Consider the following 16,124-nt stretch of genomic DNA (forward strand, 5'->3'; position numbering starts at 1 on the left):
GGTTGTCTATTACCAGAACGCAAAAAAATTGCACAAACTAATAGAGAATTTCAATAGAGGCTGCTAGCTAACGAGCGCACAAATTGCAAAGACAGGCAATCCATCTCGTAGCTGGCCGCGACCGGGAGACTCATGGGCGGCGCACAATTGGCCCAGCGTCGTCCAGGGTAGGGGAGGGAATGGCCGGCAGGGATGTAGCTCAGTTGGTAGAGCATGGCGTTTGCAACGCCAGGGTTGTGGGTTCGATTCCCACGGGGGGCCAGTATGAAAAATAAAAATAAAGAATGTATGCACTAACTGTAAGTCGCTCTGGATAAGAGCGTCTGCTAAAATGACTAAAATGTAAAAAAAAAAAAAAGTTTTTTGTTATTGAAAATCTTTAAAGAAATAGTTGACTGTATTTTTAAAAAAACATCCTGTGGCTTTTGTAAAATACCCTGGTAAGCCTAATGTCTGTCCTGCAAATATTTTACGTCGGAGACTGTATAAAATGTTTACAATGCACTCGTTAGCATTTAGCTAGCATTCGCTATGGGATTGTACATGTACAGTGGGGAAAAAAAGTATTTAGTCAGCCACCAATTGTGCAAGTTCTCCCACTTAAAAAGATGAGAGAAGCCTGTAATTTTCATCATAGGTACACGTCAACTATGACAGACAAATTGAGAGAAAAACAATCCAGAAAATCACATTGTAGGATTTTTTATGAATTTATTAGCAAATTATGGTGGAAAATAAGTATTTGGTCACCTACAAACAAGCAAGATTTCTGGCTCTCACAGACCTGTAACTTCTTCTTTAAGAGGCTCCTCTGTCCTCCACTCGTTACCTGTATTAATGGCACCTGTTTGAAATTATCAGTATAAAATACACCTGTCCACAACCTCAAACAGTCACACTCCAAACTCCACTATGACCAAGACCAAAGAGCTGTCAAAGGACACCAGAAACAAAATTGTAGACCTGCACCAGGCTGGGAAGACTGAATCTGCAATAGGTAAGCAGCTTGGTTTGAAGAAATCAACTGTGGGAGCAATTATTAGGAAATGGAAGACATACAAGACCACTGATAATCTCCCTCGATCTGGGGCTCCACGCAAGATCTCAACCCGTGGGGTCAAAATGATCACAAGAACGGTGAGCAAAAATCCCAGAACCACACGGGGGGACCTAGTGAATGACCTGCAGAGAGCTGGGACCAAAGTAACAAAGCCTACCATCAGTAACACACTACGCCGCCAGGGACTCAAATCCTGCAGTGCCAGACGTGTCCCCCCTGCTTAAGCCAGTACATGTCCAGGCCCGTCTGAAGTTTGCTAGAGTGCATTTGGATGATCCAGAAGAGGATTGGGAGAATGTCATATGGTCAGATGAATCCAAAATATAACTTTTTGGTAAAAACTCAACTCGTCGTGTTTGGAGGACAAAGAATGCTGAGTTGCATCCAAAGAACACCATACCTACTGTGAAGCATGGGGGTGGAAACATCATGCTTTGGGGCTGTTTTTCTGCAAAGGGACCAGGACGACTGATCCGTGTAAAGGAAAGAATGAATGGGGCCATGTATTGTGAGATTTTGAGTGAAAACCTTCCATCAGCAAGGGCATTGAAGATGAAACGTGGCTGGGTCTTTCAGCATGACAATGATCCCAAACACACTGCCCGGGCAACGAAGGAGTGGCTTCGTAAGAAGCATTTCAAGGTCCTGGAGTGGCCTAGCCAGTCTCCAGATCTCAACCCCATAGAAAATCTTTGGAGGGAGTTGAAAGTCTGTGTTGCCCAGCGACAGCCCCAAAACATCACTGCTCTAGAGGAGATCTGCATGGAGGAATGGGCCAAAATACCAGCAACAGTGTGTGAAAACCTTGTGAAGACTTAGAGAAAACGTTTGACCTGTGTCATTGCCAACAAAGGGTATATAACAAAGTATTGAGAAACTTTTATTATTGACCAAATACTTATTTTCCACCATAATTTGCAAATAAATTCGTTAAAAATCCTACAATGTGATTTTCTGGATTTTTTTCTCTCATTTTGTCTGTCATAGTTGACGTGTACCTATCATGAAAATTACAGGCCTCTCTCATCTTTTTAAGTGGGAGAACTTGCACAATTGGTGGCTGACTAAATACTTTTTCTCCCCACTGTACTTGTTAGCATTGCTAACCTTCGGATTACAGAGGCTCGGTAGTGTTTGAAAATAACAGCCCTTGTGTTCAGTGCTGGTATTACCGAATATCCCAGGGATGGGTCAAAGTCGGTATGACAATCTGGATACTGCTCAAGCCTGGATACTGCATACAGCCTTTTGTTTGCCTTTGCGATGCACTCAATTGCCTCTACTGTACTATACAGCAGGTATAGTATTTCATGATGTTGTCAATAGGGATTTTCATAAGAGAACTACAGGGATAAATGTTCAGGTAATAATGCTTTTATTGCTTCCTGAAAGTTGATCCTCTCTTTGACTAAGCGAGGCTGACACCAACCAAACTCACTTGGCTTACTGTGTTGTGTCTTGACCTCAAAAATCACCCTTTCAAGCAACTCATGCCATCACTGAAGAGGCATAATGCTGCAGCTTTTGCATGTCTCAACGATCTGCATTTTTAACTTCCAATAGGAGGATTGCATCAGGCTATTAAAATGATGCTGACTAAAAGCTTTATTCAAATTTTTTAAGCTCCTCCAGAGGAAAGGAGACACATGCTTCCCTGCATGTGCCTTATTATTGCTATATTAACTGGCTTTAAAATGTACATATAAGAAGGTCTGATATAATGGCCAAATAACACTTCAGTTCCTACAGAAGTTCTTATAGAATAGATACTGTAGTTACAGAGCAGTCATGAATGCAGACCATAGTGTGGATCAGTTGTGTGTGGTGAGTTTCACAAGCCAACAGCCCAGTATAATTACAGTGGGATTCACTTTTAAGGGCATTGGAAATACTCCAAGTGTGATAGGAGCCAGATGTTTCGTATATCAACACCTACACTAGTCCTCCTTGACTGCATGGTTCAACTCCCTTACTAACAAAAATGTCCTACCTGGCACTAGCCACAAGTGCAAACTCAAATGCTTTGGAGTGTCAATGTTGTTAAATAAAAAAAAATTACATTGCCTTGGCGCAATAAGTGTGCGTAAATGTTAAATATATATATATATATATATATATATATATATATATATATATACACACACAGTACCAGTCCAAAGTTTGAACACACCTATACTCATTCCAGGGTTTTTCTTTATTTTTTACTATTTTCTACATTATAGAATAATAGTGAAGACATCAAAACTATTAAATAACACATATGGAATCATGTAGTAACCAAAAAAGCATTTTATGTTTGAGATTCTTCAAATAGCCACCCTTTGCCTTGATGACTGCTTTGCACACTCTTGGCATTCTCTCAACCAGTTTCACCTGGAATGCTTTTCCAACAGTCTTGAAGGAGTTCCCACATATGCTGAGCACTTGTTGGCTGCTTTTCCTTCACTCATCCCAAACCATCTCAATTGGGTTGAGGTCGGGGGATTGTGGAGGCCAGGTCATCTGATGCAGCACTCCATCACTCTCCTTCTTGGTACAATAGCCCTTACACAGCCTGGAGGTGTGTTGGTTCATTGTCCTGTTGAAAAACAAATGATAGTCCCACTAAGCCCAAACCAGATGGGATGGCGTATCACTGCAGAATGCTGTGGTAGTGTGCCTTGAATTCTAAATAAATCACAGACAGTGTCACCAGCAAAGCACCCCCACACCATAACACCTCCGCCACCATGCTTTACGGTGGAAACTACACATGCAGAGATTATCCGTTTACCCACACCGCGTCTCACAAAGACATGGCGGTTGGAACCCAAAATCTCCAATTTGGACTCCAGACCAAAGGACAAATTTCCACCGGTCTAATGTCCATTGCTCGTGTTTCTTGGCCCAAGCAGGTCTCTTCTTCTTATTTGTGCCCTTTAGTAGTGATTTCTTTGCAGCAATTCGACCATGAAGGCCTGATTCACACAGTCCCCTCTGAACAGTTGATGTTGAGATGTGTCTGTGACTTGAACTGTGAAGTATTTATTTGGGCTGCAATTTCTGAGACTGGTAACGCTAATGAACTTATCCTCTGCAGCAGAGGTAACTCTGGATCTTCCATTCCTGTGGCAGTCCTCATGAGAGCCAGTTTCATCATAGCGCTTGATGGTTTGTGCGACTGCACTTGAATAAACTTTAAAAGTTCTTGAAATGTTCCGTATTGACTGACCTTCATGTCTTAAAGTAATCATGGACTGTCGTTTCTCTTTGCTTATTCCATAATATGGACTTGGTCTTTTACCAAATAGGGCTATCTTCTGTATACCTCTCCTACCTTGTCACAACACAACTGATTGGCTCAAACGCATTAAGAAGGAAAGAAATTCCACAAATTAACTTTTAGAAAGGCACACCTGTTAATTGAAATACATTCCAGGTGACTAGCTCATGAAGCTGGTTGAGAGAATGCCAAGAGTGTGCAAAGCTGTCATCAAGGCAAACGGTGGCTATTTGAAGAATATAAAATATATATTTCGATTTGTTTAACACTTTTTTGGTTACTACATGATGCATTCCATGTGTTATTTCTTAGTTTTGATGTCTTCAAGTATTCTACAATGTAAAAAAATAGTAGTAGGTGTGTCCAAACTTGACTGGTAGTATATATATATATATATATATATATATATATATATATATATATATATATATATATATATATATATATATATATATATATATATATGTGAGTGTCACAGAGCTCCCTACGTGTGTGGCCTGGGGTCGGTGACGGGTGGGCTATACTTGTAAGTTGCCTAACCCTAACCTGTGCAGGTAAATGCCAATGGCTTCGTGACTTTACGCCCCTCCCACGCAACCACGATTCAACTCGAGTCATAAAACAAAGAACGGAATTTCTGTCAACTAAATCAAGGGAAGCAAAGCAACTTGTCAAAGTATAACATTTAAAAACGCATAGCGCAAAGACAGGCCTATAATCAAGCCGATAACAAACAGTTTAAAAAACAGCCTAATCAATGTTGGCAGAACAAAATAGGCTATAAATGTACTTGTAACTTAACTCGATAAACTTTATGAAAGCTATTCATTGTGAATAAATGTTTTCTAAACGATGCAAGTACGTTCCAAATAACAAGACACACTGGACTCCACAAAAACTACAAAACAATGTCATAACATACTGTAGTTCTGGCCATTCTACAGTACTTACCGAGCGATTCGACCGTCGCTTTTTAGATCCGCGCGTGAACATGTCGATGGTTCAAGAACAAGTGGCTTAGTTGTTTCCAAATAGTCCGGGAGGATTTTTAAATAGGTAGATAGATACATCAGACATCTGAATTCACAGGACAACGTAAAAATATGTTCCGATAAGTCGTGTCCTAAATACAGTACCAACTTGTACAAACCTCCTCTTCTTGGAGTTTTACGCACAGTCTTGCTGGAGTTGTCTGAAAATTACTGACGCATACGTAAGCACGCTACACCTAGATGACTGCACCGGTTTTTCATGTCTATGTACCGCAATCATTGAGCAGTGAGCGCGGAAGCCCACTGCACTGTACGATAGTTCTACCTACGCTACACCCTTCCTCCTACCCCTCTTGTCCCGGGCCCAGACCGTGCGCCCCTCAAATTGAGGTTCCTCATCGCCCATTTGCTAGCATTCTTCTTCTTCGTGGTTTTCTGGCAGACTAGACGCTGTGTTGCCTATTGCTGCCTTACACAGGTCGGAGTGCGGATTGCACATTTTGGTCACCCCAAATAAAAGGGGAATGGGAAAAACTGAAATTGCACCACCATCTAACCCTGCACATATACACTTTCCCCAAAAACCCACCACCCCATCCCATTACTGGGCACCTCTATAAATGTAATGCTACAATCAAATTTCTAATACACACCAAAACCTCAGCAGTGGATGTAATTCAACAGAAACATATTTTTACACATTAGTTCATTAGATCAGAAAACAAATTATGTACTAGTGTGAAAACTGACCAAAGCTTTCCCTTTTTCACAAGACTAAATATTGAGCAATGGGACGGTAGAATTGTACACCGAGACTGGAATAGCGGTAGTCAAGGGAATCCCTCCTGGAATTTACATGGTTCTTTTGAACATACAGATCTCAGTGCAGTACAACATTATCCCCACTGTGTCAGCCATAGATGTACTGTAGATGTTTCTCTCTTCAGACCCTAACATTGGTTAATTTCTGCTATTAATCTCTTAATTTGAGCATCAAACTTCCTTCCAACCTGCTCCACTTCTTTCTCTCTTCATTGTCAACTCATTTTCTTTAATTGGCTAAGTTGGGGTATAGCTTCGTGCTTAAACTTTTTAGTCTGTAAACAAAGCAGGGAATAGAACAAAGAAAATTTGTGAATATTGTCCTTCTATAGGCACTTGGAAAGTCCTTGTGTTACTGTTCATTTTTTATGAATGTATCTTTAATTTGTGTCTGTGTGCTTCTCTTTCTGTGTCACTCTGTCTCTATTTCTCTCTCTCTCTCTCTCTCTCTCTCTCTCTCTCTCTCTCTCTCTCTCTCTCTCTCTCTCTCTCTCTCTCTCTCTCTCTCTCTCTCTCTCTCTCTCTCTCTCTCTCTCTCTCTCTCTCTCTCTCTCTCTCTCTCTCTCTCTCTCTCTCTCTCTGTGTGTGTGTAAACATATACTGTACTCACACTCCAGACCCAGTTGACCACCTGGATGGACTTGTCCATTTCCATCATGAAGATGACAAAGAAGATGATGGCGGAGACCTTCTCCCAGATGGCCACTCCAAAATAACCTCCATACAATGATGCAGCATAGCAGATTACGATGATAATACTGATGAGCTGAAAGAAAAGGACAGAAAATGAATATGTAGGAAAAAGGAGAGTGAGAGGAAGAGGAGGGGGAAAAAAATATTTGGTGCAAAATGTTAATAAAGGTACTTAGCAAATGCCAAATCTGTGGTACACAAAAATAGCTTTTTGACTCAATGCATCAGTAGCCTAATTGCTTGACCTTGGGATGTTATTCATAGCATTTCCTTTTATGGAAATCACTTCTACGTATCCAGGAATCCTTTGAGAACGTCTCGCTGTAGTTTAAAACAAACTGACAATTAGGCTCCAAATTCGTCCCTCCCATTTGAATTAGCAGTTCTGGTTGACTGGCTTGATTAAAACTAATCCCAGACCGAAGATCAGCAGTGATAGGAAGAGTAATCTCGGAGTCATATTAAACAAAGGAAGGCAGTATGCCGGTTGACTTTTGACCCATATGCTATCCATGATAGCCTTCTACTCCAAGACCCAGTGAGACCAAGGGGCAGCACAGTCAAATGGACAGACACCCTAACTGCCATGTCACAGACTCACACTCACACTAGCATCTTACAACAGGACACAATAAACACACCCACTCAGTCTATATGGGGTTAAAGACCCTGTGGTGACGCAACAAAGTAAACAAACATTTGAGGCTGTCCCAAAACACACAAAACAACAACAACAAACATAGTACACTCTTAGAAAAAAGGGTTCCAAAAGGGTTCTGCGGCTTTCCCCATAGGAGAACCCTTTTTCATTCCAGGTAGAACCCTTTTGGGTTCCATGTAGAACCCTCTGTGGAAAGGGTTCTGCATGGAACCCAAAAAGGGTTCTACATGGAACCCAAAGGATTCTACTTGGAACCAAAAGAGGTTCTTCAAAGGGTTCTCCTATGGGGACAGACGAAGAACAGTTTTTGGTTCTAGATAGCACCTTTTTTTCTATGAGTGTAGGCATTTACGCCAATCAATTTAGTAGCCTATATCACACTGACTAAGACCCCAGTGTTGGGGTTGATATATTTTATCCTAAGATGTTTAGATGTCTTTCTTTGAAACTGTAATTCTTAATGGTGAAACTGCCACGTCCGTTTGTGATATAACAATAACAAAGAAGTTGCTGTAAACACTGTTTCTTCCATTCCAGTGAAATAAGGTCAATTTGGAGAGTACATCAAATTGGAAAGCCCACAGTGTAGCACAAACACCAGCCTGAACTGAATCCCTCTATTGTAGCTGCTGTTGAGCTATGATTCTGGGTGGGTAGATGTATTCAAATACAACCACAGGCAGGTTTTGAAAGGATGACAAAGATGTTGCTGAGTGAGATGTTAAGGGAAGATATTGGTGTTTGTCAACTTTGCATGCAATTGCAAACCTACCCAATCTTTCATTGATTTTATGCATTCCAAAAAATATTAGTTACAATTGGTTGTGTGTGAACTGCATGGTTTGGTATGCATTATTTACATAATAATACATGTAAAGGGGGTAGGTTGGATGATTTGGGTTTTGGTCTTTTTAATCAAATGCTCTGTGTAAAAACAATCACATGTAAAAACAATCAAATTCAGGCTGCCATATCACCTTGACTACAGTCCATTGTGCAGCACCAAGGAATAGGTAATGTGTTGGCCACAGAGCAGTAAGCCAAGCTAGGGCCAACCCAGTCAAAAGTGTGGTAGTAGCCCACAGATGATGCAATAACCTCTTTCCTGGAGTGTATTGCCTTTACATACATCCTGGTTAACTTAAGCCAGATGGGTTCAGCATAATGTGGGATAAAAGTCATTTTATTGGCCTGTGCATTATTTTGGAAGTAATCCAGAATGGTGGTCCTCTGTAGCTCAATTGGTAGAGCATGGCGCTTGTAACGCCAGGGTAGTGGGTTCGATCCCCGGGACCACCCATACGTAAAAATGTATGCACACATGACTGTAAATCGCTTTGGATAAAAGCGTCTGCATAGTGCATTTCTCTGACCATCATAACACGCACCCACTTTGTCTCTCTCTGCTTGTGCTCCTTTCAAACGGTTACATTTGCCCTACATTTGATACGCTGAATATCAATGTCCATATATGACTGGACATGGTAAATATGGTTTCTATTGACTCCTTGTGGATTTGTGTAACTGGATAAGAACCGTATTCACCTTCAATAATAATGAATGTCGACATGAATTTTGGTGGTCCTCTGTACCTCAATTGGTAGAGCATGGCGCTTGTAACGCCAGAGTAGTGGGTTCGATCCCCGGGACCACCCATACGTAAAAATGTATGCACACATGACTATAAGTCGCTTTGGATAGAAGCGTCGCTAAATGGCATATTATTATTATTTTGACTTTTGAACCATACACAAATATTATTACATTTATGTTCAGTAAATTCACAATGTTTGTTCTTATATAATTAACACTTAGCTCTTAAGTATAAGCAAATGCAAGCAAACGAGCTGCGATGAGGTAGGCCTATTTGTTCAGTAATTTCGAAATGGACAGCGACAGAAATTCAGATAGATATTAGTTCAGATAAATTCAGCAAGATGTTGAGGCCTTAACTTTACTCTTCTTTAAGTCACCACAGAGAGAGAAAGAGCGAGATAGAGACCCAGACTCAGCGGTTAGCCTACCAAATGAATAATTTTATTAGGCCAATGTGGTCTAAAAAGGAAGGACAATACAATACACAATATACAGACACACTGACAGCGCATTGCGTAAACAAAACAACCCTCACAATATGAATTGGAATTACATGGGTCTATTACTGACATTTTTGTTGAACAAAAATATTTGAATGGTAAGAGACTGTCACTGGCAAACATGGTTATGAGGAGGGGATACCATAATATAATGTTGTTGGGTTTGTAATGTCGTGTATGAAGATTATGACTATTCTAGAGGAACAAAGAGGGAATGTGTATCTTAGTTCAAAAGTAGCCAGTTGTAGGGTGACGCCCCAGGGGAGACAGGTGATTGGACAGCAGAGGGAGCAACCCATATTTTTACATTGTTTATAAGTATATGCTGGAGGAAAAAGAGGTTAGAGCAGCCATTGCAATCTGGGACATTGCTCTCTGGGTGATCTTGACACCTGTAACTCATGCTGAAAGCTTGTGATATGAATAAACTTATGATCAAAGGTTCAGTATGAGCAGACTTCTTTGTTTGACAGCAATGAGCACCAGCAGCGACAAGATACGACACAATGGGGGCTCGTCCGGGATTGGTCTGCAACTTCCCTTTGTTTCATTCATGAGCAGCGAGGTGACTACCGCTCAAGCCGGCTAAAAGGTGAGATTCCTCACAAATTATTGGGCGTTAGTTGTTTGGCTGGCTTGTGAATGTGCGCTGGTGAAGGTGTACCATGTAAATTACTTGGGTTTGTGCTGATGTGGTGCTATTGTGGTCGACTAGGGGTCTGTCATAATTATTCTAAAATTGTACAGCAATTGAAGGCAGATATTAACGGCAGATATTGAGGCAGATATTGGCAGATATATTAAAGGCAGATATACGTATACATTAGGGCACTGTACCGCGTAAGACCCCGGAGTGGGCCATCCATGATGGGCCGAAAATCCGCTTGCGCGTTAGATGGGCATTTGGTGGGTTCTAAAAAACTCGGGTTGATGGAATTTAGCTGATTGTGATTATTGCTCATCTTTCATCCGACGGGGTGTCTGCTTGGGGTAATCTCTAAGTAGATGGTCATTGAACTCACGGCATCACAAACGGTAGAAAATAAGTCAAAGAAAGGGCAGTGCAGGGTAGCTGTTGCGTGTTGCAAGCCACAGGTTAGCTAAAGGCTAATGCTAATGCTAATGCTAAATGCTGGTTGTGTTTCATGCCACATTGTACATAACGGCTAATGCTAAATGCTAATGCTAAATGCTAATTGTGTTGCGTGCTACATGCTAACGGGTGACCTAAGGGGGCCATTGCGATGGAATAAAGCCTCTTAAATGATGTTTGTGTGTGTAGAATTCAGAGTTCTATGCAATTGTGAGCTCTGTTAAGTGTAATTGTTTGATTATAAGGGGTAAAATAGTGAAGCTGTAGCGGAATGCTAGCGTTCTATTGTCTGGGAATCGTATCGTTTAATGTATTGCGCATGCGTTTAATTTTACGACACTACACTACAAAACGGGGGAGTTTACGGCACGAAATTATGAGACGTTGGTTTACGGTACTAAACTACAACACGTTGTTTACTAAAACTACATCAAGGGGATTTTGGGTAAATAGGTCACTCCTCTGTTACACTGTGTTGCGGGGAGGCTGAGACAAACAAAAAGGAACAAAGAATTAGACATTTAGAGTCTAATGGTGCATTTTGGTTGTTACATCGGCTGTTGGTTAAAGATGAAATTGTTTTTGTGACCTATTGAATTGATAAATGAGAGAGATATGTTGACGGATTAAAAATAAAAATAATTAAATGAATAAATAAAATAAAAATGTTATTGACCTATTTGAATGCAATTCCTGAGTTGATTCTTAGAGCGAATGTCAACGAAGAAATATTGAATGCTGGAAGTAACTCAGTATTGCATTAACTACTAAAATCTTTTTCTGTGTCTCTGTTCTTTTGTCATATGAGAGGAACGATGGAGAGAGAAAGAGAGGGGGTGCTGACGTATACATCACGTCACGTGACGCGACAGAGGATCGAGTTAAAAGGTTTCTTTGGTGCTGTCTGTTTACAAAATCTTCCCCTACAGGATATTTGATGTTATGACAATTTCACATAGGCTTGGCAAATACTGATTCATTAAAAATTGCATTTTGGAGGCTCTGTGCATCACTTGGGTTGATTGGAGTTGTGTTGGGAATCAAGGACTGACATTATTCTGTAAAATTAAGATAATTAGGTGCTTATAGAGCAAGGGGGTTTATGGGAATTGTAGTGTTGTAGGATTAGAGGGCTTTGTTTTTAGGATTGTAGTCTGAAGTTGACTACTTGCATTTGATGGGTTGTGGTAAGATAGCCACTAATTGATAAATTGGTAGGATAGGATATAGAAATAAAAAATTGGTTTTAATTATTCATAATTGTTTAATAATTTTTTTAATTTATTTTTTGTTTTTAATTTAAAATATTTTTGAATAAATTTTTAATTGAATTTTTTTTAATATTCATATTTTTATTGATTGATTTAAGGTTATATTATAATATAATAGGTTATATTAATAATTAAAGGGGGGAAGCCATAGGCTATATAGTCTAAAATAAAATAATTCACAATAAAGGAATATAAAAGGGTTGGTACAAGGGGAGAAAGGACAGCAAGGCTATGAAGGTGATTACACCTGTTGATATAGTACAAAATAGTAATCCTTTAACTAAAGTAGTGCTAGGTTATCCGGCAAATGAAACAAAAGTTGCCCTTCATTCTCAAACAAAAACTGATAAAAGATTCCAGCGATAAGATAAACAAAGGTATAGAGAAAATGCTAAAGGAAGAGAAGGCAACAGAAAAACTAATGGTAGAAGTTAGTACACCTTTCTCACATACGGATTCAGCAAAAACACCCCCACCTTATGAGAAGGAAGTAGAGCTTAGGGATGTTTATCCTCAGCTTCCAGGGATCATCCAGGAGGGTGATTATTGCATCAGAGATGAAGATGAACGAATAATAGAGAGAGGACAAGCAGAAACGACGATAAAGATGAATCCAAAACTCCAGAAGGAAGAAAATGAGATGTCTGGAAGAGAAGAGTGAGGTTAAGGAAGATGGAACTTGAAGAAGATTATGAAGATGAAGATCAGAGTGATTGAGAAGAGATCATGGGTGGATATGACTGTGATCAGAAGGAAGTTGGCAAGAGAGGAAAGAAGAAGGATACAAGAGATTCGAGTTCTGATGAAAGCGATGAAGATTTGGAGATTAAAGGTGCTTTATGTTCAAGAGGATTTTATCCTACAATGACTAGCAAAGAAGAAATAGAGATATAGACCGATGCGTATCATGCCTGGATAAAGCAAATAGTTTAGAAGAAGTAACACAGCTGAAGATACAGAAGAGAAGAAAAACTGCTGAGAAAAGAATCCCAAGAATTGGAGGAGAAGAATACATTGAGGCCAAGGAAAAAGGCCACTAGTAAGAAGATGATGGAAGATGATATTTCGAGGACAGAACTTAGAATATAACCTTTTGAAGAATACTGATATGTCAACAATCACTGCCACAGCTTCAACAGGACCAGTTCCAACCGCAATGGTACCCGCCCCCAATGGGGGTACCAGTTGTGTCATATCCACAGACAGGTTCTGGACAGACGCAGAATTGGAGAGGAAGAGGACGAGAAGGCTTAGAAGGAGGAGGAAGATTCCAGCTACACTTCCAGCAACTTTCAGAAGAGTGTTATAATTGTGGACAGATTGGTTACTTTACCTGTGAGTGCAATAAGTCAGGAGGAAACATCAGAGGGAATTTCAGAGGAAGATACAGGGGCCAATCAAGATCATCTGGAGGACAGGTGAACCCCTACAGGGGTCCGGAGCAAGGATTCTAGAGGTGCCTAGAAGATACGAAGGGGGGTGTCAGCTGATAGCATCGATTAGAGAAGAAGAGAAAATATCTAACAATTGAAGTAAAAACAAAGGACTATGAGAAGTGATAGTGAATAGTGGAAAAGCTTTTATCTGTGTTGAGCCTAAAGAGGTTAAACATCTCACTATGTAAAATTAACTAATTAGGATAGGGATTTGAGGTAGTAAAACAGCTAATTACTCTTAAGGAACCAATTGAGCTCTTCTATAAAGAATCAAAGAGAAATTAAAATAGACATACTAATATTAGAACATATACCTATTGCATTGTTGGGAAGAGATGCATTGTGTAAATTGAACTGTACAATAAGATGTACACCAGACGGCTGTCTGGTAGAGGATTTTAAAAATAATAGGGTTTTTGGGAATCATATTTGCTTAAAAATATAATATCATAGGAAGGATGATAATCTATTAGACTGCCTATTAGACAATCTGTCTGGAAAATAAAGTTAAAAGGGGTGACTGTTATTCTGGGTTACATTCCTACACCAAGAGATTTCAGGCTAGGCTAAGGGATGTTTAGTCGTTTGCCAAGTCTGTGTGTAAAGAAGTCAGAAGCAGGTGGGGACTTCCCAATCACATATTCTAAAAATTGGTGGTAAAGGATTTTGTGAATAAATCAGTGGAAAAGGTTTTTAAAAAGTTAGGAGAAAAGATTAGATTAAAAAAGTTAGGAGAACTAGGGTTGAAGGAACTCTAAGACAGTAAGCTAAGTTTCAAAGTTAGTAGTAAGAGAGAGAGAACAGTGGTGAAGGGCATTTTAGAGTTTATGGGAAGATAGATATGGTAGGAGTTTAGATCTGTTAGGAGCAGATGCATTGCTGAATGATAAGAGAAGATTGAGGGTGATTGAGTATCTATATTTACAGTTCCCAGCAGGAAGATCAAGGTAATTGTGGGTGTATTTTTTTTATAATCAAAAGGTTGAAAGTCAGGGATTAGAGGTAGGACTGAGAGCTAAAAAAAAGTGACACTAGTGGTGATAGAGGGAAATACAAGTAAGAATTTAAGAGTCTTAGGGAAAATAGATGAAGTAACAACAATGACATCAACACTTCAGTCTATTATAACAACAGTGAGAAGCAATTTAACTCTTTCAACATTGATAGTTATTAAAGCCATAAATATATCGCATTTGATTATAAGGGAACCAATAGCTCCAGCACCAATTTTAGGGGGAAAAGACTGTTATTAGGGTTAGGATGGGGACGTTCCTCCCACATGGAGAGATAATTAGGGAGAAGAAGTATTGTTATCAGGACCAGAAGTAGAAGCTGTTGCCCCTAGTCAAAGGAGGTATAGTTTGTACAACAATATGAAGTGGAAGAGGGTTATGAGTGATTGTTCATTTATTTTGCGTAATGTTACAGAGAAAAATCAGGGAGAATATATGGGTACTTATCTAGTGCAAGCATTAAAATTTGTTCCGGTTAAGAATTATTGGTTAAAAGGCTATGTAATTCGTAAAGTGACGCTTATAATGGAAGATTTGAAATCTGTTGAAGTTTCCACAGTCACCAAAGGAGTTCAGGAAGAATATATTACAGTAGCCACTCCAACAGTAAATAATACACATAGGATATCGGTAGCTTTCCCACTAGAAGTAGTTAAGGGTGTTAATACATCAACTAAATCAACTACTTTAATGGTAACTTTGGAAGGGATTAATGGTACGATGGCAATAGCAAATGTAGGAAGTATGACACCGACACCGACAACAACTTTTCTGAAATTAAAGGGGGTAGCAAGAGGGACTCAGGGGTTTATGATACGGATAGAGAGTGCTGTCAATGGTAGTAAGGATAGGGTTAAAATAGGAGAGCAGATAGTGGTAGAGAACAATATAGATTCATCTGAAATAGTGAAGGATACTATCATGGAGGTACAGGATGAGGTCTTTGATTTTAATGACAGACAAGGAGAGGTATCTGATCAGTACCGCTCGTTAGGGAAGAGAGAAACTAAATGCATGTGGTTTGATTCTTCTGTTGTGAAAATTAAAGATGGATGGGCAGGTAGGAATCTTTGGTTCCAGCAGCTAGCTCATTCTGTAAGATCAGTGAGGCATCTTGAGGGTCCATGTCTGTTGAGAATTCCAGCACCAAACATTTTAGAGACGGTCGCTCGACCTCTATCAAGTATGTATCAATCTTAGGCTTTGTCATGGCTGTTGTATCAGCAACAATCAGTAACAGATAAAATAATGTCGTTGTCAAAACATTTGTTTAAGCCTAGGTTTAGGTGTTATTGGGTTAAGTAAATTAACTTATGTGAATTTGTTAGATGGGAAGTAAAATCAGGTAACAGCGAACCCTGAAGCATTGGAGGTGAAACCAGTGAGGGCTAAAAGTTGTTTTTGTTCTAATAAAACATATGATGTAAGGGGTATGTTTAGGGGAATATCAGATTGTGATGATTATATGATAACTTTGGGTATGCATGACCTTAAGGGTAGTAATGACAAATATAATGTAACTTTTTATGTTCCAGTTAGTAAGAAGAGCAGGACTTTGATGGTTAAAAGATTAGCTTTTGCCTGGCAATGTGACTATGGGAATTTTAGAGATATTTGGAGGGTTTGGGGTGATAAAGCGTATATATTCTTACCCTATGGATGGACAGGATGTTGTTACATGTCAACGTTGAAGCTTCCATATGAGGCTTTTACCATTAAAAGAGG

At 39.7% G+C, this 16,124-nt stretch overlaps 1 protein-coding gene across 1 annotated transcript in view; it reads right to left on the reverse strand.

Annotated features, from left to right (window-relative positions):
• LOC121545676 (prickle-like protein 2) overlaps positions 1 to 5,694 on the reverse strand; it is a 41,534-nt gene extending 35,840 nt beyond the window's left edge. Inside the window, exon 1 of the mRNA XM_041856427.2 lies at positions 5,274 to 5,694. Within this exon, the coding sequence (XP_041712361.1) occupies positions 5,274 to 5,315 (42 nt within the window). The 5' untranslated portion in view covers positions 5,316 to 5,694. The remainder of the gene's footprint in view (positions 1 to 5,273) is intronic.
• Positions 5,695 to 16,124: the final 10,430 nt, after the last annotated feature.

The sequence above is a fragment of the Coregonus clupeaformis genome, chromosome 30 (assembly GCF_020615455.1).
Source record: "Coregonus clupeaformis isolate EN_2021a chromosome 30, ASM2061545v1, whole genome shotgun sequence".
NCBI lineage: Eukaryota > Metazoa > Chordata > Actinopteri > Salmoniformes > Salmonidae > Coregonus > Coregonus clupeaformis.